The sequence below is a fragment of the Geotrypetes seraphini genome, chromosome 18, assembly GCF_902459505.1.
Source record: "Geotrypetes seraphini chromosome 18, aGeoSer1.1, whole genome shotgun sequence".
Lineage (NCBI taxonomy): Eukaryota > Metazoa > Chordata > Amphibia > Gymnophiona > Dermophiidae > Geotrypetes > Geotrypetes seraphini.
The window spans coordinates 8,220,239-8,244,594 of NC_047101.1; the positions used below are offsets into that span (position 1 = coordinate 8,220,239).

The 24,356-nt window shown below is 42.4% G+C and overlaps 1 protein-coding gene across 2 annotated transcripts in view; it reads left to right on the forward strand.

Moving 5' to 3' along the window:
- KIF3A (kinesin family member 3A) overlaps window positions 1-24,356 on the forward strand; it is a 56,475-nt gene that overhangs the window by 23,355 nt on the left and 8,764 nt on the right. The window contains exons 7-12 of one of the 2 annotated variants that reach the window (XM_033927526.1): window positions 2,903-3,100; window positions 7,121-7,295; window positions 9,344-9,439; window positions 21,590-21,598; window positions 21,965-22,121; window positions 22,532-22,712. In XM_033927526.1, the coding sequence (XP_033783417.1) occupies window positions 2,903-3,100; window positions 7,121-7,295; window positions 9,344-9,439; window positions 21,590-21,598; window positions 21,965-22,121; window positions 22,532-22,712 (816 nt within the window). The remainder of the gene's footprint in view (window positions 1-2,902; window positions 3,101-7,120; window positions 7,296-9,343; window positions 9,440-21,589; window positions 21,599-21,964; window positions 22,122-22,531; window positions 22,713-24,356) is intronic. The other variant, XM_033927527.1, reaches the window with a different exon arrangement.

Genomic DNA, 24,356 nt, shown 5'->3' on the forward strand with positions numbered 1-24,356 from the left:
CTTATATTATTAAAAATTATATTCATTTAATCTATAAAATTTTATGAATTTACTGAGAATTAAATATATTTGAATTATAAAATTAAATTCAATATCATGCATACTTATAATATAATATTTCTAATAAATAAACATATTTCAAATATAGCTCTTATTCTCTATATATATCTATATCTATATCATCATATAACTTAAATATATCCAGTATCATATAAATATATAATATTGATCTTAATTATAATGCATTTCAATCGTTTTCATAGATCATCTTCATATTGAATTAATTTGAATGAATAATTGATTAAAATATACATTTTATGTCAGTAAATAAGTTTTATAATAAAATCATCTTTTATTAATTATCTATCATTCCATTACATTATTTTCTTATTTTTCATAATAAGTTAATATGACTGAATAATTAAATCAAATAAAAATTTTATATTAGACATCTATTTTATTAATTATTTCTGTCAATAATCAATTATTTTCTTGTATATATTTCATAAAATTATAATTTTCTTATACAGTGTTAAAATATTGTTTTTATAATAATTAATATATTTCATTTTTAAATCTTATTCTCAATATAACAATTATAAATTTTTCCTTTCAATATTTTAATGATATTTTCATTGTAAATCATTTTATTGATCCTTTATCATAATAATTTAATATGCTATATAATAGAATATATTTTCTATTTTGATTAAAACTTGTATTTTATATATATATTTTTTTTAAATAATTAATTTATTTATATTTTGATAATAATAATATATATATATTTTTTTTTTTTTTTTTTTTAATAATATTAATAATAATTAATGATATTAATGATTGTGGATGCTAATTTTTAAATATTGTTATATTATTGCATCCATTATTTCAATAAATTATATTTCCAGTTGATAACATTTCTTTTAATAATCTTCTTTATTTTCCCTTTTTTTTCCATCTTCTTTCTTCTTTCTTCTTTCTTCTTTCTTCAGCTGAATTGTTCTGTTATTTATATAAACTTAGGATCTTTTTGTGTCAGAAATTCTTTCAGTTTTGCCGGGTCTTGAAAATATATGGATTTATTTCCACTGGATACTCTCATAGTGGATGGATAATATATTCCATATATGTATCCCTTTTCTTTCAGCTGCTGTCTGTATGTGAGGAATTGTTTTCTTATGTTAGCAGTATATTTAGCAAAATCCGGTACTAAAATCAGTTTTGATCCTTTATAATTCAAGTTTTTATTTGCTTTTGCCATTTTTAATATTTCTTGAGCTTGTTGATACCGTAATACCTTGAATATCAAAGGTCTTGGAGCAGCCTGGTTTACTGGCTTTCTTGTGGGGATTCTGTGGGCTCTTTCAATTTCTAACGGCCATTTTGAGTTGAGCTGAAGCAGTTTAGTTGGGTGTTATTTAAATATGATGACTTATTTTAGTTTTTCATTATTTCAGTAATTTCTTTTTTCAGATTCTTTTATATTTCTACTAGACAATATTATGTCCTACTGATAGTTCAACCTCCTATGTCTTTGAAGGGATGGATAAAGGTGAACTGGTTGATATTGTGTATTGGATTTTCAAAAAGCATTTGACAAAGTACCTCTTGAAAGACTTCTGAAGAAATTAGAAAGTCATGGGATAGGAGGTAATGTCCTATTATGGGTTAAGAACGGGTTGAAAGACAGAAAAAATAGAGTAGGTTTAAATGGTCAATATTCTTAAAGAACGGTAAATAGTGGTGTTCCCCAGGGGTCTGTGTTAGGACTACTACATTTTTAAACATACCGTATTTTTTGCACTATAAGACGCACCCTAGATTTAGAGGAGGAAGACAAGAAAAAAACCATTCTGAACCAAATTGTGTACTAATATATACCAGGCTATGCACCCAGCCCCCCCCCCCCACTCCTTGCCAGGCTCTGCACCTAGCCCTCTTCCCTGCCAGGCTCTGAACTCAGCCCGTTTCCCTCCCTGCCCTACCAGGCTACGCAGCCTCTCCCTGCCAGGCTATGCACCATGTCCCCTGCCCTGTCCCTTTTACCCCTTCTGGTGGTCTAGTAGTAGGCCAGGACAGTGTACAGGGCAGGTCTAAGTAGTAGCCACTCCCAGCCCCTAGACAGTCCCAGTTACCCTCCAGCACCTTTAAATTCTGGTGGTCCGTCGTTGTTTCGGCAGGAGCGTGTGGCGCAGTGGTTGGATCTACAGCCTCAGCACCCTGGGGTTGTGGGTTCACACCTCACGCTGTTCCTTGTGACCCTGGGCAAGTCACTAAGTCCTCCATAGCCCCAGGTACTTTAGATAGATTGTAAGCCCATCGGGACAGATAGGGAAAATACTTGAGTACCTAATTGTACTTAGATAAACCTTGATAGGTGGTATATAAACACCTAATAAAAACTTGAAAACTTCCCCGCACCTGCCCCTCCCTCGTTGAATGGCTGCCTCCTCATTATGTCAGGGTCAGCGGTGCACAAAGCAGGAACAAGCTTTTCGCACTCCAGCCTGGCCCCGCGCCGCTTCCTGAATGGCTGCCGTCAGTCCTTGCAGGTCAGTGCTCTGGTGCCCTATTTTAAGATCAGATCATTTTAGTATACATTATAAAGGGAACTTTTCCTGTGATTTGTTATAATATCTGTATTTCTTGAGCAAGAGTATTCGTGTGAATTGTGATAAATAGTAATAAAATATAAACTAAAAAAAAATCTGAAAAATGCTTTTTGAAAAAATGCCCAAAATAACCGCTTAATACTTGGTTGTCAATAGTGGTATATCAAATTAATAAATCCAATCCAAAGTATTGCTTGGAATTTATTATGATAAATTATCATTGTTGTTAGATAAGCTACTTGTGTGATTATTACATGGTGAATTTCTAATGTCTCTGCATTTTTCTTTAGGGCTCAGAAAGACAAGCAAAGACTGGGGCCACTGGACAGCGGCTTAAGGAAGCAACTAAAATTAATCTTTCACTTTCTACGCTTGGGAATGTTATTTCTGCTTTAGTGGATGGCAAGAGTACACATGTACCATATCGTAATTCTAAACTGACACGCTTACTGCAGGATTCACTGGGAGGAAATTCAAAGACAATGATGGTAAAAATTTTAATTATATATTTTTAAGTCATTATTCTTCCACAGACTTGTGTAGCAAAAAGATAGAAAGATAAAGCAAAGAATGTAAATTACAACAATTGCTTATGATGATTCTCCCCTATATACTTTTTTTTTTTTTTTTCAATCCAAAATCAGACCCATTCTTTATATTAACTATATTCAATATCCATCTTATTGAAACCAAGACATTTTTAGTCTTATAACTCTTCCGTTCTATAATATAATTGTACCTTACCATAAAATAAAAATATTAGTACTTGCTTCTTTTCTAAGTTTCTTTAAAACTTAAAACTTCTTAAACTATATAAGAAATACTTCAGTTTAATCATATATGTCAACCTTATACAAGCATCTTGTTATATTTTATATATATACCTTATGCAATATATAATATTTCTCTATTTACCCCATGTATCTCTGAACATTCTCTAATACATCCTAAAAGAATATATTAAACATTAATTTTATTTATTATATATCTCAAAATCCTAGTACCTTGTTCAAGTATTCACACCATTCACATTATCCACTCACACTTATTATTACATTCTTTATAATTCATATCCCTTATGTAATAACTTACTAATTAATTTTCATTTTATAATGTCAATATGTCATCTATACTCCCTTATATATTAAAATATTCATATGTTAAATGCTCAGAGAGTAAATCTTATTTTATAATCATTTAATAACCATAAAATCTCTGTATCCTATATTATCAATATCTACTTTTGTATCCAAAAACTCCATTAGTGTATTGCTTTTAATATTCTATCACATATCATTGTCCCATCAAAAGTAATCTATCCAATTTTCTTCCAAAAGCCGTCTTCCATGTTCATTCTCTTCTTTTCTTCTAAATTCTGCTCTTCGTTGTTGATTTCCTTCAAACGTATGGCAACTTTCAAAGAGCAGGTCGTATCATACAGACTCACACTCTTTCTATATTTCAGTTTGCCATATTCACCAATCTTACTCAACAACATTTAGATTTCTTTAATTCCCATTGCCTTTCTTCATTATGTACCATTTTCATTTTATATCTCAGTTTCACTCCTTGTAGCACACAGCATCCCCTTCTCTTTCAGGCAAAACCATGTTATTGCAATCCTTAGAATGTCAAGTTTTGGGTTTTGTTTTTTTTAAGTCATTTGAAACTGTTAACTGAAATTCTGAATATTCTATCAAATCTTTTCCTTCTCTCTTCAGCATCATTAAAAAAAAAATAAAATACCAGTATTCTTCAAATAAAATATGTTCAACAGATAACATATAGACCCCATAGACATCATATACCTTGATTTCCAAAAAGCCTTTGACAAGGTGCCTAACGAGCGTCTACTCCGGAAACTGAAGAACCATGGAGTGGACGGAGACGTACATAGGTGGATCAGAAACTGGTTGGCGGGTAGGAAACAGAGGGTAGGGGTAAAGGGCCACTACTCGGACTGGATGAGGGTCACGAGTGGTGTTCCGCAGGGCTCGGTGCTCGGGCCGCTGCTATTTAATATATTCATAAATGATCTAGAAACAGGCACGAAGTGTGAGATAATAAAATTTGCGGATGATACAAAACTATTTAGTGGAGCTGGGACTAAAGAGGAATGTGAAGAATTGCAAAGGGACTTGAACAAACTGGGGGAATGGGCGGCGAGATGGCAGATGAAGTTCAACGTTGAGAAATGTAAAGTATTGCATGTGGGAAGCGGAAACCCGAGGTACAAGTATACAACGGGAGGGATATTATTGAATGAGAGTAGCCAAGAAAGGGACTTGGGGGTAATGGTGGACATGACAATGAAGCCGACGGCACAGTGCGCAGCGGCCGCTAAGAAAGCAAATAGAATGCTAGGCATAATCAAGAAGGGTATTACAACAAGGACGGTAGAAGTTATCCTGCCATTGTATCGGGCGATGGTGCGCCCGCATCTGGAATACTGCGTCCAATATTGGTCGCCGTACCTTAAGAAGGATATGGTGTTACTCGAGAGGGTTCAGAGGAGAGCGACACGTTTGATAAAAGGGATGGAAAACCTCTCATACGCTGAGAGATTGGAGAAACTGGGTCTCTTTTCCCTGGAGAAGAGGAGACTTAGAGGGGATATGATAGAGACTTATAAGATCATGAAGGGCATAGAGAGAGTAGAGAGGGACAGATTCTTCAAACTTTCAGAAAATAAAAAAACAAGAGGACATTCGGAAAAGTTGAAAGGGGACAGATTCAAAACTAATGCTAGGAAGTTCTTCTTTACCCAACGTGTGGTGGATACCTGGAATGCACTTCCAGAGGACGTTATAGGGCAGAGTACAGTACTTGGGTTTAAGAAAGGATTGGACAATTTCCTGCTGGAAAAGGGGATAGAAGGATATAGATAGAGGTTTACTGCACAGGTCCTGGACCTGTTGGGCCGCCGCGTGAGCGGACTGCTGGGCATGATGGACCTCAGGTCTGACCCAGCGGAGGCATTGCTTATGTTCTTATTTACTTTCATTTCCTTTTATGTGTTCATTGGCACTTCACATTTTTCTATAAATTCTTTTAATTTACTGGCCTCTTCAAAACTATAAGTTTTATTTTCATACGTAACCTTCATGACTGCTGGATATATTAACCCATATCTCGCACCCAGAGCTCACATCTTCCTTTTTTGAGCTGTCACTCTTGCAAAATCAGGCACTATTGATATTTTTGAGTCCTGACATTTTATATCTTTATTCTCCTTAGCCAATGCTAATATCTCAGCTACTTGCTGATATCTGAGCAACTTTATAATCATTGGCCTGGGTCCTTTTTGTGCAGTTAGTCTTTTTGTTGGGATCCTGTGTGCACGTTCCACTTCCAACTGAAATTTGCTTTTAATCAGTAGAATCTTCATTAAAAAGTTAGTCATGAACGTGACTGAATCATTTTTTTTCTACCCTTTCAGGTAGACCAAGAACCCTCAAATTGCACCTCCTCTCGCGGTTGGACAAATCTTCAAAATCTCTCTTTAATATTTCAATTTCTTTCTGAGCTTTTTTAAACTGCCCTGATTCCATTTCCGTTTTTTCCACCTTTTTCTCTAGAGTATTCATTTTCAAATCCACTATATCCATTCTGCTTTTTAACCCTGCTATCTCATCTCTAACTTCTTTTATATATTTTGAGTTCTCTAACACAATTTCTTGTACCTTTTGAATTTCCCGCAAAAGATCTCTGTTATCTGCCTCCTCCACAGGCAAAGGAACTGATTGAGGGGAAATCACTTCCAGTTTTGACCTTTTTCCTCCGCTTGATCCGCTTGCCATCACACTTTTATTTCCTTTACCTGACCCCGATGCCATTTTAACAATCTTAATGCTTCCTTTTTTAAAAATTCTCTTTATTATTTTCCCCTTAAAAGTTTCAGTAAACTGCCTGCTTTCACAGAGCCGATCTCCTACACAGCCATCTCTCAGCACGTTGAAGCCACGCCCTCTCTAGTAGAAGCTTTTTGTTCTTAGATGATATTTGGCTCTTAGCCCTCATTGATATGCCAAATAAAACAGTATCATACGAGAATGCAACTGGGTTTTCCAATAAACAATTTATTTAGCCCCATATTGATTTCCAAAAGGCCAAGATAAATGGACAATGGAATAATAAATGATCTAGATCTACTGGGGGAATCCTGATATGAGGGTACTTTTGCTCTTATTTCTGTATATGTATTTTTGTTCTGTACAGGGCTGGAAGCCCTATTGGATCTTGGGTATTTTAGCTATTTCTTCTGGGGGTGGAGAGGAGGGAAGGGGGAGCAGGTTGATGTTTAAGGGTCTGCAGGGGGGGATCATGAGGGGGGGGAGTTTAATGGGGGGTTTATGGAAACTGTTTACACTGTTCATTAGTTGTTGGTACTGATGAGGTACCAGGGGTGCTCTTGTTGAGTGTCCTGTTTGAGTATACTTTGTTAGTTGTATTTGAACATGTTCCAAATAAAGAATTACATAATTTTGTTTTGGTTTCTAATCTTATAGTGTGCAAACATTGGCCCAGCAGACTACAACTACGATGAGACTATCAGTACATTAAGATACGCAAACCGCGCTAAGAATATTAAGAACAAGGCTCGAATCAATGAAGATCCTAAGGATGCTTTACTAAGACAGTTTCAAAAGGAAATTGAAGAACTCAAGAAAAAACTTGAAGAAGGTAACTAGTTTCTAGTGCCTTTTGGGTTGCTTTTAAAATCTCTTCTCTTCTGCCTTTTTTGTCAAGTTTTGAGCAGAATGTCCACACAGCATTGTTCAAGAAGTAAAGACAAGGAGAGTACAAATTAAATGGTTGTGATATGTAGCAGCGCACTTGAAGGAGCATTTCAGTAACTTAGGCGCTTACATTTATGCACCCATTGTGCACATAAATGTGATATCATAGAGGTCTATAAAATGAGTGGAGTGGAAAGGGAATATGTGAATCGCTTGTTCACTCTTTCCAAAAATACTAGGACTAGTAGTAGATTTAAAACAAAACTGGAGAAAATATTTCTTCACACAATGCGTAATTAAACTCTGGAATTTGTTGCCGGAGAATGTTGTGAAATCAGTTAGCTTAGCAGGGTTTAAAAAAGGCTTGACTAATTTCCTAAAAGAGAAGTCCATAAACTTATTGAGATGGCTTGGGGAAATCTGCTGCTTATTCCTAGGATAAGCAGCATAAAATCTGTTTTACTACTTGGGATCTAGCTACATACTTGGGGCCACCTTCTCCAGTTTCTGTCTTGACTAGATTGCAAGCTCTTTTGTATTTTGACATACAGTGCTGCATATATCTGGTAGTAATATAGAAATTGATTATTAGTAGTAGTAGTCCTGGGCAATACCTCCAAAACAACATATTCCTCAAAGTGGTTTATCTAGCAGGGAAACAGAATATTTTAGCGGACAGGTTGAGCAGACTCCTATAGCCTCTTGAGTGGCCACTTAATTCAACTATTTTACATAAAATATTTAAGGACTGGGAGACTCCACAAGCGGACCTATTTGTGTTTCCCCCACAATCACAAGCTTCCAGTCTTTTGTTCCAGAATTTACATGCCTTTCTCCTCGACTAACAGGACAATTTTCTTTATTCTTTCCTTCCACTTCCTACTCCTTTTAGTAACTGATATGCTAAGGTTCTTTTCCTATCCTGTGTCTGTAGGAAAATACATTTTTAGTAAATTAGTTCCCTAGGCTGCATCTGCAAATCGCTGGTAGATGCCAGCAGTCTCCTTTCACAAAGCATGCTGTCAGCTGTGTGACGGTACTGTCTTGATAAGTGAAGCAAAGGGTAGTTGCCTCTTTGTTTCACATTTCACCATGGCCTGGGTCTTCACCTGCATCTTTCTCGCTTTCACTTTTCTATCTGTCATTCCCAGGCAACTAGTTTGTTTGGTAATCTGCCATTTCTTGTCCTTTCATTGACACTTGCAGAGCTGCGTTTCTCATTCTACACTGTTTTTCGACTCTTGATAAACTTGAGCCACCTGGGGCAGGAAGTTCTGTGGTTCCATGTCCCACGAGACTTCCTGAACTTTTTGCACTGTGTGGCTTAAGTTTATATAAAGAGTCAAGTCATAGTGCAGAGCTGGGAGATGCAGCTTGAGGCAGCTCTGCAAAAGAAGAAGAATAAAAGATAAAATGAAATCCCTGTTGTCAGAATGCAGTTTCTAGACACCATGGGAACCTGGTACTTGGATTTGTTGAGCCCCAGATTAAACTGTTGGATAAGCTTTAGAAGGATAGTATATATATTTCTTTTATTTTGACTTTATTTGCTTCTGACATATTACTTGTGCAGCTGTTCACTGTAGCTGATGGTTAATTAAATAGCAGATGTAAAGAATAAAGTGTTAAGTCATTTACTTTTTATTATTATAATATAATTATGCTGAGGGGGTGGGAGGGGAGTTACATTGTTGTTTGTTTGTTGTTTTTTTTGGGGGGGGTTGTGTGTGTAATCCTTTTAGAAAATATCATTGTGCTTAATATACTAGCTAACACAATCACTGGTAGTTCACAGTTTTTGATAATTAACACCATATGATATTGGTAATATAAAATGATCACATAAAATTCAATGCACACTTTCTGATATCTTTATTTTTGTTACAAATAGTGTCCTGAAGTAGACTGCACACAGTGCAATCAGTGAAATCTTGATCAACTGGATATTTTTATGAATGCTTCAGTTCTCTAACAGGTCTCCATTGTCTTTAGGGGAATCGATTTCAGGTTCTGACTTTAGTGGATCTGAAGAAGATGAGGATGAGGGAGAAATTGGAGAGGATGGAGAAAAGAAAAAGCGTCGTCGAGGTCAGTGTGCAAGCGTATAGAGGATATGCAGTTTTGAGGAGTTGTCCCTAAAATGCTAGCACTTCTCTAGTTCTGCATGCATGAATATTGTGCACCTTACTCTACTGAATCCCCTGCAAAGCAATCTGTTTTCCTAGCCAGTTTGTCGGCCATAACTATGGCACCTGCTTAAGCAAAGGAACACAAATGATCGTTGCTAGTTCATTTTGTGGATTTTCTCCCTGTCAGTAGGGGTTTGCTAACGTTCTATCATTCTGCAACAGAAATTGTCAAGCAGCTAAACAAATGACTGAAAATCTGGGATTTTACATATAGGTATTACCACGGTGGAAAAATAGTTAACACTTGAAGTGTAAAATAAATTGACCTTGCAAAAAAATTGCTGCTTAAACCATGCCAGTCACTTAGGCATAGTTTTTTAGGCACCCAAGCTCAGTGAAAAACACATTTTCAAGGTGCCTATCGGCACTGGAATTGCGCCTCAGTAAGCACTTTATGGCACCTAATGCCACTGTAGGCATAGCTAACACCGGAAGCACCTACGGAGGCTCAGTTCATATCGACAGTAGGCACTGGAAAATCCTGGTCTACATTTATGGCACAATTCTCTAACTGGCGCGTGGCTTTTAAGGCGGCCTTTGACATCTGCGCTGGCTACAGAATTCAGGCCTTAGTGCTGTGCATTTTCTTCTAAAGCTTACTGCATGTTAAAACCCATTGGCAGGGTAAGCTTTAGTAAATCTAGCTTTGAATATTCTTATGACATCAAATGTATTAATTTAGTATGGAAACAATTTCTGTGTGGGAAGAACTTCTTCCATTGTGAGTCAAATCTTGCTCTAGCTAAGTGGAGTCTCTATGCAGACTTTAAAAGGCCATCTGTGTTATGCATCAGTTGTTTGATACCACATGTTCTTATCCTTTGCTGTGTTAGCATTGGTTTAAAATGAACCCCTAGTTTTCTTATGTTACATTCAAATGTGTATTCTATATGATAGAAAATGACTAGACTTTTATGCCAAGTGATTCTTTTTTTTTTTACATAGGGTGACATATATTTCATATACATTTTGGTGTTTTGTACTTTGTGTTATGCTGACTTTCAGCTTTTGGTGGCTCATACTCATTTATATTCTGAATATTTTCTTTCTTGTTTTTTTTGAATAGGCAATAAGGAATAGAGATACTAGAATTTAAGAAAAAATTATGTAAAATCAGTTTTGTTTTTATAAGAAGTTCAACCTAATTACATTCAGAGCTTTTATAGAGGCCATGCTATGATTTGAGAGCTGCTCCTTCCTTGAGTAAAATATTTCCAGACTTGAAGTATCTTAACTCCAGTGGTTGTGGCATTAGAAAGGTTTTTCTCTCATTGGCTGTCATTGGGAAGAAAGCTTAATGCTTCAGCCCTTAAAGGAGTGAGGGCATAATTTAGGAACAGTTTTGACTATACTTCTTGTTTCTAAGAGTAGATCCTCTCCCCCCACCAAATCTCTCACTCTGATGGAGATCTTTGTATGGTAAGGAAGTCACTTTGCCCAACCAGTTGTCCCCGAGTTACAGACGCCCGACTTAAGTACGACTCGTACTTAAGAACTCAAGTCACAGCTTCATTTGATTTTTCACTGGGCAGTATTTCCAGTGGCCTAGACTCCTACACATCTCCTGTAGCAGATTTAGGAATGATGCATGGCCACATTAAGACCAGTGTGTGGTTGTGCATGCTATACCTTAGAGGGTATCCTGGTAGGGATAGTTGGCTCTTATCAGCTGGGAGCGGAGGTAAGCAGCAAGAATCTTAAAATTTACAGGTTCTGAGTTACATACAAATCTGACTTAAGAACAGCTTTAAAAACATAACTCGTTCTTAACCCGGGGACTGCCTGTACTTAATTCTATAGCACTACTAGACCTGCGCAATGCAAGAGCCAGCACAGCGGGATCAATTAAATTATGGTATTGTATATCTTAGGTATAGAATATGAGTCCCTAAACTTTGCAAGAGAAGGGATGTTTCAAAACTGTGAAAAGGATCTATGTTAGAATTAGCTCATTGGGGTGGAGTAGGATATCTCTTAAGTTTGCTACCATGCTGTATTACCTTTTTTGTGGCTGGTGGAACCTGGGAACCCTCCCTTCTTCCTCTTTCTCCTCCCCTTGCTGCCTTTGCCTCTGTACTGCATGAAAAAAAGGTAAAACTTTCTCTGTAGCTAGATTGGGCTGAGCTGAAGGCACAAGCTGCCAGATTCTCTTAATGGAGCTGCTGTGTCAATCACACGTAGGCACCTTTAGAGAATTGTGACACTGGAAATCTAGACCAGGGTTTTCAAGGCCTATATTTCTGGTGCCTACTTTTTGACTTGAATTATGCCTCTGGAGGTGCCTACTTAGCTTTATAAAAGGTTTGGGGTCCCAATGTGGCTCTGTTTCGTTTGTCTTCTTCAGGAGACACAATTGTGAATAATGAGAGTCCTTTGAAGCTTTAAGTGACTATTTTAAATTAGTGATGTAAACGCACCTAAAAAACAAAGAGGATATAACAAAGTCGGGTGTGAGTGAAAGGGGAAGGCCTGCCAGCTGGAGGGAATAAGCATCCCTCTGGCCGGCCAACTCAATAAGGTGCTTTGGGGGGGATGGGGGTCCCAGGTGGGCTTGGGGAGGGGTGTCAGGGTGCCAGGGTATGTCTCAGGGGGTGGGTTCTGACAGGAGGGACTGGGCATCCCTCCTGTTGAGTGACATCTTGGTATAATGGCAGCAGGAAGAATTGGGCACTCCTCCTGCCACAGACATTTGGGGGTGGAGCATCTTCAGGGGTTCCAGCAGGAGGGACTGGGCATCCCTCCTGCTAGCAGTCTTCGTGGGGGGGGGGGGGGGCGGGTTCCCTGCCACTAAACTGATCGTGGCAGGGAAATTCACTTACTACTATCAGCTCGGCAGCAACCTGATATTCTAACTGATGCCTGTGACATGGACGCCGGTTAGAGAATCATGGTATTAGGCGGGCTTAGGCGTCTGTCCATGAGGACAGATGCAAATCTATATAGGATGCCCATGTGCAATTCTCAAAAGCCGCTTAGGCAGTTTCTGGGACTGGACGTCCTATACAGAATCCAGCCCGATTTATTTATGAACCTGCATAAAAATCACTGTGGAGATAACGGTTGTAAGTATTGCACCAGATTCAATTACTCATTATCCCAGGACAAGCAGGCAGCATATTCTTAACACATGGGTGACGTCACCGACGGAGCCCTCGGTACGGACCTTTTTAACTAGAAGTTTCTAGTTGGCCGCACCGCGCGTGCGCGAGTGCCTTCCCGCCCGACGGAGGAGTGCGTGGTCCCCAGTTTCTTCGTTTCCGCGGAGCGAAGAAGACGCGTGTGTTTTTTCAACGGCCGTTGAATCCACTTTTTTGCCTTCCCGCTCGCGCTTTTTTCCTTATTTTTTCTCTCTTTACCTTCGGGTTTACTTTTCTTTGATTTGCAAAAAAAAAAAAAAAAAACTTTGCTTTTTCGCCTTTTTTCTTTCGTTTTTGCCCCGGCGGGGCCTGTTGCCAGTATACAGGCCTCGGGCTTCGATTTTGCGGAGGCTATCTTTCCCTTCATGCCCCCGCAGGTCGGTTTTAAGAAGTGCCAGCGGTGTGCACGCCCGATCTCCATAACTGACCCACACAATTGGTGTTTGCAGTGTCTGGGTCCGGAGCATCGGGCGGACTCCTGCACCCGCTGTGCCACTCTTCAAAAGAGAACTCTTAAAAACCGAAGAATTCAACAAACTCTTCTCTTCGGCACCGAGTCGGCGATGGACTCTTCACCTTCAACGGCGGTACCTCAAAAATCGGCACCGTCGACCTCGACACCGACCGACCCCACATCGGCGTCGCTGGCGCCAGGTAAGCCGGCTAAGAAGCCTTCCTCTTCCCTCGAGCGCCCTCCAGCTACGGTGGCGACACCGTCCCTACCGGTATCGCACCGGTCCCGCAAACGCTCCGCCCCGATCTCGGTGAGTGCCTCGTCATCGGCCTCCTCATCGCCGGGGCGTGGAGCGGCATCCAAGGAACCGAAGAAAAAGAAAGCGGTTCCGATGCCACCCCTAGATGACCGTATCTCGGCCATCTTAAAGGCTCAACTCCAGGAGCAGTTGAAGAAACAACTTGAACAACTGTTGCCCACTATCCTGGCACCGCTCCTTCCGGTACCAGACCGGCCCGAGCCCCGTACCGAGCCCCCGGTATCCACCCCTTCGGTACCGGTGAACACCTCCATGCCGATCCTTTCGGCCCAACAACTTCATGGCGATCCGGTGGTTCATTCTCAGGCCACATTGGATCCTCCTCGGCACCAGGCGGTACGGCATTCTTCTCGGGACCGAGATCGACGCCGGTCGTCCTCCCCTGGTACCGTTTCGGTGCGCTCTGGAAAGTCTTTGTCCAAGACTCGCCATACCGCGCCCTCCACCCCGGTGTCTCGACATGCACCAGAGGTCAGGGACCCTGACTTATGGGAGGAAACTCCTCTCGGTACCGAGGAGGATCCCTCCTCATCTGATGAGGAACCATCGGCACCCGATGCCACCTCTAAACCAGAGCAGTCCTCTTTTTCTAAATTTCTGAGGGAAATGTCTGCTGCCCTGTCCCTTCCCCTAGAATCTGACTCAAAAAAGTCTCAAGCCTTTCTAGAGGCTTTAGACTTTGAGCAACCTCCCAAGGAGTTCCTCAAGCTTCCCGTGCATGACATCCTACGGGAAACGTTTTACAAAAACTTGGAAAATCCCCTCACGGTACCGGGAGCCCCCCGTAAACTGGACAACCTTTACCGTGTCATCCCTATACCTGGATTCGACAAATCTCAATTGCCCCATGAGTCCCTTTTGGTGGAATCCACCTTAAAAAAGACTCAGGGCTCCAGTGTCTATGCCTCTACCCCTCCTGGCAGAGAAGGTAAGACCATGGACAAGTTTGGCAAGAGGCTTTACCAGAATGCCATGCTTGCCAACAGGGCAAACAACTATTCCTTCCATTTTTCTTTCTACCTGAAACACTTGGTCCAACAACTGTCTGCCCTCCAGAAGTACCTTCCTGAGCGCAAGGTCCCGCTATTCCAACAACACATCTCTGGCCTTCTCCAAATGCGCAAATATATGGTCCGCTCAATATATGACTCCTTCGAACTCACCTCTCGGGCCTCTGCCATGGCCGTAGCCATGCGTCGCTTAGCCTGGCTCAGAGTCTCCGACCTGGACATCAACCACCAGGATCGTTTGGCCAACGCCCCCTGTCTCGGGGATGAACTCTTTGGAGAGTCACTGGATTCCACCACCCAGAAACTCTCGGCCCATGAGACCAGGTGGGACACCCTGATCAAGCCGAAAAAGAAGGCTCCGCCTGCCCGACCCTATCGGCCTCAATCATCTTACCAGCGGAGGTTCTCAGCCAGGCCACTCAATCCGCCTCCCCAACAATCTCGGCGACCCCGTCAACAGCAGCACCATGCCCAGGCTCGATCTCAGGCCACTCAACCCTCTAAGCCTCCTCAGCCTGCTAAGCAATCTCAGCCCTTTTGACTCTTCTCTCCAGGGCATAGCCAGTCATCCACCCTCGCTGCCTCTTCCACAGCCTATCGGGGGTCGTCTCACCATTTTCTCCAGCCGTTGGGAAGTCATCACGTCGGACCAGTGGGTCCTCAACATCATCCGCCACGGCTACTCTCTCAACTTCCTGACTCTTCCACCGGACAACCTTCCCGTAGAGTCTGCTTCACACTCATCTCAAACCCCCCTCCTCCTGAGGGAGGTTCAATCCCTCCTCCTTCTCAATGCCATCGAAGAAGTACCTCCAGATCAAAGGGGTCAGGGATTCTACTCCCGCTACTTCCTGGTTCCCAAAAAGACGGGAGACCTCCGTCCCATTCTCGATCTCAGGGACCTCAACAAGTGCCTGGTCAAGGAAAAGTTCAGAATGCTCTCCCTTGCCACGCTTTACCCTCTTCTTTCTCAACACGACTGGCTATGTTCCCTGGACCTCAAAGAGGCCTACACTCACATCTCCATCAATCAGAATTCTCGCCGCTACCTGCGGTTCCAGGTGCTACACCACCACTATCAGTACAAAGTGCTACCGTTTGGCCTCGCTTCCTCCCCCAGAGTCTTCACCAAGTGCCTTATAGTGGTGGCGGCCTTCCTCAGGTCTCACAACCTCCAGGTGTTCCCCTACTTGGACGATTGGTTGGTGAAAGCACCTTCATCTCAACTCGTGCTACAAGCTACTCATCACACCATCTCTCTCCTCCACCTCCTGGGGTTCGAGATCAACTACCCCAAGTCGCATCTGCTTCCCACCCAGCGACTTCAATTCATTGGAGCAGTTCTGGACACCACGCTGATGAGGGCCTTTCTCCCCTCCGATCGCCAGCGGACCCTGCTCCATCTCTGCCGTCAGGTACTCATGCACCCCTCCATTCCTGCCCGACAGATGATGGTCCTCCTGGGTCACATGGCCTCGACAGTGCATGTCCTTCCTCTGGCACGTCTCCACCTTCGTACGCCTCAGTGGACTCTCGCCAACCAATGGTCGCAGACTACAGATCTTCTTTCTCATCCCATCTCTGTGACATCATCTCTTCAGCAATCTCTCCAATGGTGGTTGAACTCCTCAAATCTTTCCAGGGGTCTGCTCTTTCATCTGCCCCCTCACTCTATGATCATCACCACGGATGCGTCCCCCTACGCGTGGGGAGCTCACCTAGGAGATCTACGCACCCAGGGACTTTGGACCCCACAGGAGCGTCGTCATCACATAAATTTCCTGGAACTCAGAGCCATGTTCTACGCCCTCAAGGCTTTCCAACATCTTCTCTGCCCTCAAGTCCTCCTCCTGTGCACAGACAATCAAGTCGCCATGTACTACATAAACAAGCAAGGCGGCACCGGATCTCGCCCCCTTTGTTTGGAGGCTCTGCGCATCTGGACCTGGGCCACGGACCGCAATCTCTTTCTCAGGGCGGTCTATATCCAGGGCGAACAGAACTCTCTGGCCGACAATCTCAGCCGCATCCTTCAACCTCACGAGTGGACGTTGGACCCTCCGACTCTGCTCTCCATCTTTGCTCGATGGGGCACTCCGCAGGTGGACCTCTTTGCAGCACCTCACAACCATCAGCTGCCCCAATTCTGTTCCAGACTCTACTCTCCTCACCGTCTGGCTCCGGATGCATTCCTGCTCGACTGGAGGGATCGGTTCCTGTATGCCTTCCCTCCACTTCCTCTGATGTTGCGGACCTTGTCCAAACTCCGCAAGGACAACGCCACCATGATTCTTATCGCACCTCGGTGGCCTCGCCAACACTGGTTCTCACTCCTGCTCCAACTCAGCTCCAGGGAACCCATTCTCCTTCCTGTGTTTCCTACTCTACTTACGCAGCAACATCAGTCTCTACTGCATCCCAATCTGTCTTCGCTCCACCTGACAGCTTGGTTTCTCTCGGGCTGACCTCTCCAGAGAACCTATCTCAGCCGGTCCGCCTCATCTTGGACGCCTCCAGGAAGCCAGCCACCCTCCAATGTTACCATCAGAAATGGACCAGATTCTCCTCGTGGTGTCTCCGGCATCATCAGGAACCCACCTCCTTAGCGGTGGAAACTGTATTGGAATATTTGCTCTCGCTGTCCAATGCTGGCCTCAAAACTACCTCCATCAGAGTCCACCTCAGTGCCATCACTGCGTTTCATGAGCCTATTCTCGGAAAACCCCTCACGGCTCATCCTCTGGTTTCCAGATTTATGAGAGGTCTCTTCAATATCAAACCGCCTCTCAAGCCTCCTCCTGTCGTCTGGGACCTCAATGTGGTTCTCTCAGCACTCATGAAACCTCCGTTTGAGCCTCTTGCCACTACTTCACTCAGGCTTCTTACCTGGAAGGTGCTTTTCCTAATTGCCATCACCTCTGCCAGGAGGGTTAGCGAACTGCATGCACTGGTTGCTGACCCACCATTCACTGTTTTTCACCATGACAAGGTTGTTCTGCGTACCCACCCTAAATTCCTTCCCAAGGTGGTCTCGGCTTTTCACCTCAACCAGTCCATTGTGTTGCCCGTCTTCTTCCCTAAGCCTCACTCGCATCCTGGGGAACAGGCGTTGCACACGCTGGATTGTAAGCGTGCCCTTGCTTACTACCTTGATCGTACCAGAGCTCACCGAACATCCCCTCAGCTATTTTTATCTTTCGATCCCAACCGTTTGGGTCGTCCTGTCTCCAAACGGACACTTTCAAATTGGCTTGCTGCCTGTATTGCATTCTGCTATGCTCGGGCCGGTCTCTCACTGGAAGGAACTGTCACGGCCCACAGAGTCCGAGCTATGGCTGCTTCTGTAGCTTTCCTCCGTTCCACGCCCATCGAGGAAATCTGCAAGGCGGCCACTTGGTCCTCAGTTCACACGTTCACTACTCACTACTGTCTGGATGCGTTCTCCAGACGGGATGGACACTTCGGCCAATCTGTGTTACAAAATTTATTTTCCTGATGGCCAACCATCCCACCTCCCTCTTTGTTAGCTTGGAGGTCACCCATGTGTTAAGAATATGCTGCCTGCTTGTCCTGGGATAAAGCACAGTTACTTACCGTAACAGGTGTTATCCAGGGACAGCAGGCAGATATTCTTACGTCCCACCCACCTCCCCGGGTTGGCTTCTTAGCTGGCTTATCCTAACTGGGGACCACGCACTCCTCCGTCGGGCGGGAAGGCACTCGCGCACGCGCGGTGCGGCCAACTAGAAACTTCTAGTTAAAAAGGTCCGTACCGAGGGCTCCGTCGGTGACGTCACCCATGTGTTAAGAATATCTGCCTGCTGTCCCTGGATAACACCTGTTACGGTAAGTAACTGTGCTTTTTGCCTGGACAGCATTTATTACTATTTCCTGCCCAAAGAAAAGGGAAAGGAATCCATCCACCAGTTAGATCTTTGATATTTGTAAGAGAATTTTGAGAGAAAAAGGGACCCAGTTAGAGCCAGCTGATGTAATTCTGAACCCAGGTATTGCTCTTTTCTTGGGAACTGATCATTGCTTCGTCTGTTTCTTCCTGTTCACGGTTTTCTTGGGCTTTCCCTGGGGCATTTCATGTCTTTGTTTTCCAGGCAGTAGCAGCAGCAGTGGTTCAGACTCCACTGTCATAGAGAAACCTCTGGATAAGTCCTTTACTAGTGAGTGGGAGCTCTTCAACTCTTTAACAAAGCTTTGGCTGTTCCATTACACATGCACTTCATTCATATCGTAAATGCTGCGCAAGAATTTTAGATCTGCCCTGTGCAAGGCATGCTGTTTTAATTTTTTTTTTAACCCTTGCAGTTTCCCATTTTAAATGAATTTTTTTGCAGTTGTAAAACTACATAATAGGTGTAGAAGAGTACACCGGGTAAGGCTTGGTTCATTGAGATAGTTTTGTTTGTTTTTTTAAAAATTTCTTTATTCAGTTTTGCATATTACAACAAGTGTATCAGAAAAATTCATATAATCTTATAAATATACACTTGATTTTCTTCATGAACACTTTAAGTACAATATATCACACTTATATTCATATTTTATAATGATTTAAATTTAATATTGAGATAGTTTTATGCCCTGGGGAGCTAAATGCTTCATAGGAGTTGTCTGTGATAAGTGGTTCTGCATGACATAACATTTCATTTGATTATCATAAAATAATGAAATTATTTCCAAAAGCCAAATAGATTTGTAGCAATTTAGCTGATTAGCCCCCAAAAGAAATCGATATGAAGTTTTCCACTCTGGAAGGTTGTATTAAAGCTTTGACACGCAGCTCCTGATTGGTGAGGCCTAACTTTAGTGCAGGAAGAGGCGGTCGGAGCATACTACGAGTGATTTCCTTCACTCGCCGGTGCTCCGGCTGCTCTCTCCGGCAGGCCTCTCCTGCCCGGTTATTCGCGGTCGGAAAATACCGCAAATGACTGGGACCGCGATTCGCCGACCACGAATGACCAGGGGAGCACTGTACAAGGTTTCTTTTCACAGTGTTGACTTGAAGTAAAAAAAAAACCAAAAAAACAAAATGAAGGTGACAAAAAAAATAGGCATCAGTGTTTAATTCCGGTTTTGCTTTTCCCAATGATAAGTTCTTATTTTGAAGTGTTAGCAGCTATTTTCTGTATATTGCACAGGGTAGTTCTTTTAACATTCCTTCCTGGAAGCTTGCTTGGAAGGAGCCTGATACCTGTCAGGAGCCACTAATTTTAGAAAGACTTTAACAAGCATGTAATACAGATTGTGGTAGTTCCTTCTGAAGGGATATGTTAACTGCTTGAATTGGGGTAGCTTACAGCAAAGAAGCTATTTGATCTGGCTGATTTAATGTGTGCTACCTTTTTTTAAATTATTATTTTCAAATTGATTTATTGGCACTATTTGTGTTTTCACTTTTTTTTTTTGCATGTATGTTTTCCTCGTGCTGTATTTTCCCCTTCAATCTCATGTTTATCATTTTCACTTCTTTTTTTTCTCTCCTGTCTTTTGATCATTGCGTAAATATCTTTCTTTTTTTTTTTTTTTTGTAAATCTTTATTCATTTTTAAAAACATACAAGTGCATTAGTAAATACAACCATTTGAATTTAAATAAAACACTTAATAATCAACAATAAATTAAATTATACCTTTTTTACTGGCATATAAGTGGCTCCTGCAGCCATAAGAGCTATTGGGGTGGTAGATAAGTGGGTCTAGGGTATTCTGGAGGTGGTTTGGGAGGCTCACAGTCACCTATAAGGGAGCTGTAGTGAGGAGAAGCCATGGCACCCTTTTTGTGGCATGTCTGGGTGTTCAGTCCATCACTTGCAGACCCCTCCCACATTCAACAGGGCTTGTTCTAGGCATTTTGGACTTGGACGGAAATGTTGTATAAAGATGGACGATTTAACAGCTTGACCGATCAGATCGGCAGGACATATAATTAGACGATTTTCGAAAGTAAAAAAAAGTTGGATGTATCTTTCGAAAATGTGTCTTAGGCTCTTTTTAACTTTGGACGGCTTCCGAGATGGACGTAAACGGACTTAGACGTCCCTTTCGATTATACCCCTCCACGTCTTTTCCAATTTTTACAATTACTCGTGATTTGTTGTATGGCGACCCCTGTCATAATCAATAGAAGCCTATTCTTAGATGAAATTTGGCTATTTGCTCTCATTGATATGCCAAATAAAACAGTATCATATGATAATGCAACCGGGTTTTCCAATAAGCAATTTATTTGGCCCCAAATTGATTTCCAAAAGACCAAGACCATTGCGTAGATATCTGACTTGCTGTTTACCTCTAGGAAAGAACTGAGTTAATATAAATTAACATTTGTATGTTATTGTGTAGGATAATTAGTTATTGATACAATTGCCAATAGCACTTTAATTGAGCCATAAAAGAACACAATAATTGACCTCGCATAACGATCAGATAATGTACTGAATTGTACTTTTTTTTCTATGGGACTCATACTCCTGGTCAATGCTTTTCACTTTTTCTGTCCCAAATTCTTGGAGTATGACTTTTTACTTCTTGTGTAAAATAAGTGTAAATGGTGCAAAGTCAAAACAAAATATTTTATAGTTCTATTTGGAGATGCTTTGGCAGGTAAACAATTTTAAATTCTTGAATACCTTTCACTGTCTCATGGCAAAGTAGCTGCTTGAAACTAAATATACTTTATGGGCTAAAAAATACTTCAGAACCTTTTCAATATAGGCCATAAATAATCATAAAATTAGTTGTTGGTTTTAATGACTTCATTAGTTTTGAAAACAGGGTTTGCAGACTTTTCCTCCTGAATGAATGATCCCTGTTATAGGAGTAATCCATTTGAATGAGAGACTTACTTCAGCAGAGGTTTGTGAACACTGACTAGTATATGAAGATTTATTTAGATTATAATAGTCACTAACTTTCAGTGAAAAGAAAATAACAAAACAGGTTTTACTTAATGTAGCAGCTTTTACTTAACATTTCTGCTGCCTCTTGTCTGTAAAAGCTTGTACTGATTTCTTCCTTGCTTATTAAAAATAAATATATTGATTAAATATATTTTCCTTCCTCTTATTCATATGCTGCCTATCTGCGATTTGCTTGTTTCCTCCTCTCAATGCAAGATCAAACAGGTTGGTAGGATTGATTTTGCATGCCCTGTTTATATTAATGCTGTTGCTTTGCTGTGTTTACTTAATAAATAAGAAGCAAGTATTTTGTTAAGAGTTAAGTGTCTTCACTTGGGTAAATTACCCTCCTTGAGAACAAATTCCCCAGATCATGTGTTTTGTGAGAACACTTAATAGAGATGGATGTTGTCTCATCTAGTTTAGTGACTGTGTTCTAGAAAATGTTAAAATGTCACCCGTGTTGGTGGTTTTCCTGCTAAAGATTGTTTGGACATGGATTTGATTTGATGCCTGGTTGTAATATGGTTTTCTCCGTTCTGTTTAGTTAGAGATGAAACTAATGATGTAGAAATGACTGCTCTCTACTAGGCAAAAAGAAAGTTTCCCCAGATAAGATGGCAGAGATGCAGGCAAAGATTGATGAAGAGCGCAAAGCACTTGAAGCAAAACTGGACATGGAAGAAGAAGAAAGGAACAAAGCCAGAGCAGAATTGGAGAAGCGAGAAAAGGATTTGCTGAAAGCACAGTGAGTGACAGTTTTAGTATTTAGAGCTTTCAGGCTGGAAGGGAAGAGTCAAGAATTACAGTTTGCAGGCTTTTGGGCATGTACTTTGCATTTAGCAAATTGCACATTACAGTTCATCCCCAGTGCAGGTGATGGGTTTGCTGTTCAAGCCACTGCTAGCAAACTTTTCCCTTTAAGATGAGGACAGAAGGTATGGAGGGTAGAGGAAGATGTTTGTAGTTCAGTTCTTTGGGATGGGAAGAAATAAATTTAAGTGAAGGTAGAGTAGAAAAGAAGTTAGAAGAAAACATAGGGGAAGTAGAACATAAAAAGATGGCAAAATACAAGAGGAGAGAGGAAGGGACATGAATGAAGGTATGTTTTTTTACCATCTTTTCTGCTCCAGTCTTCTTGTATTTGTGTCTTGTTAGACAAGAGCATCACTCGCTGCTGGAAAAACTGTCTGCTCTGGAGAAGAAGGTGATTGTGGGAGGTGTGGACTTGCTGGCAAAAGCTGAGGAACAAGAGAAACTACTGGAGGAATCCAATAACGAGCTTGAAGAACGCAGGAGACGAGCAGAACAGCTTCGCCGAGAGCTTGAGGAAAAAGAGGTGAGTACTCACATTGAATGAATCATTGTGGTTGTATCTGTCTTTACATTTAGACTTGGATAATGAAAACAGTGGAAGTGATGGTCTACAGAAAATAAAGACCCTTGAACCAAGAACTTGTAGTCTAGCCTCTTAACACCTTTGCTAACATCTCAAGACCCTTGTGTATAAAGATCCTTCCTTTGGTTAGGCAGGCTATAAATTCTCTTTCTGAAAACACAATCAGCTCTATGTAGTAGCTGTTATGAAGGGTGAGAAATTTTTTAGAAGGCAAATGTTCTTTTATCCCAGGACAAGCAGGCAGCATATTCTTGACTGATGGGTGACGGCACCGACGGAGCCCCGGTACGGACACTTTTAGAGTGATTGCACTCTAAGAACTTGGAAAGTTCTAGAGACCGCACCGCGCATGCGCGAGTGCCTTCCCGCCCGACCCCGACACGCGGTCCCTCAGTTTCTTAGTTTCCGCGGAGCTAAGAAGTCGCATTTTCAACGGCTGTTGAAAAATTTTTTCATTCGCCTTCCCGCTCGCGTAAACTTTTTCGGGTTCTTTTTGCCCTTCCATTTTTCTTTCTTTAAAAAAAAAAAAAAAAATTTTCTCTTGTTTTGTCGAGTTTTCTTGATTTGACCCGGCGGGGCCTACTGCCATTATCGAGGCCTCGGCCTTCGATTTGGCAGAAGCCGTTTTTCCGTTCATGCCCCCTCAGCCCGGGTTCAAGAAGTGCCAGCGGTGTGCACGGTCTATTTCCCTAACAGACCCGCACAACTGGTGCCTTCAGTGTCTGGGTCCGGAACATCAGGCCTCTACCTGCACCCGCTGTGCCACTTTGAAAAAGCGGACTCTCAAAAATCGAGAGATACAGCAGAGACTGCTTTTCGGCACCGACATGTCCGACCCCACGTCTTCGGCGCCGGTCTCGGTACCTGTTTCGTCGGCACCCACCTCATCGACGCCACGCGATACCGCGTCGACGTCGCAGCATGCAGGTAAGCCGGCTAAGAAGCCTTCCCCGCTGGAACGTCCTCCGGTCTCCATTGCAGAGAGTCCAATCCTGCCGACCGTGAGGCGCCAGCGGAAGCGCTCCACCCCTATTGAGGTGAGTCCCTCGACATCGGGCTCCTCATCTCCGGGGCGTCGAGCGGCACCGCAGGTACCGCAGAAGAAAAAAGCGGTACCGGTGCCCTCCCTTGATGATCGCATTGCGGCCATCTTGCAGGTACAGCTGAAGGAACAGCTCAAACAACTCCTTCCAGCTCTCCTGACACCGAGCCCTCCGGTATCGGTCCCCACTGAGCAACCGGTACCGATCGTGGAACAGTCCGTATTGTCACCATCCACTCCTTCGGTACCGGTACACTTGGCCTCATCGGCATCGATGCCTGTCCTCGCACCGGAGCCCAGGTCTCATCACCAATCGGTTCAGACATCGGCTCCGGTGCGACCGATAACATCGCCCGGTACCGCGTCGGTGAGGTCGGGTAAGTCGGTACAGAAGTCCCGACACCGAGAACCATCCACCCCTGAGTCTCGGGACCGTGGTCCCCATGTTCGAGACCCTGATCTGTGGGGCGACTCTGAAGAACCTCTTCAGTCAGAAGGTGAGTGTTCATCAGAGGAAGACGAGCCTGTTCTGCAGGATATTT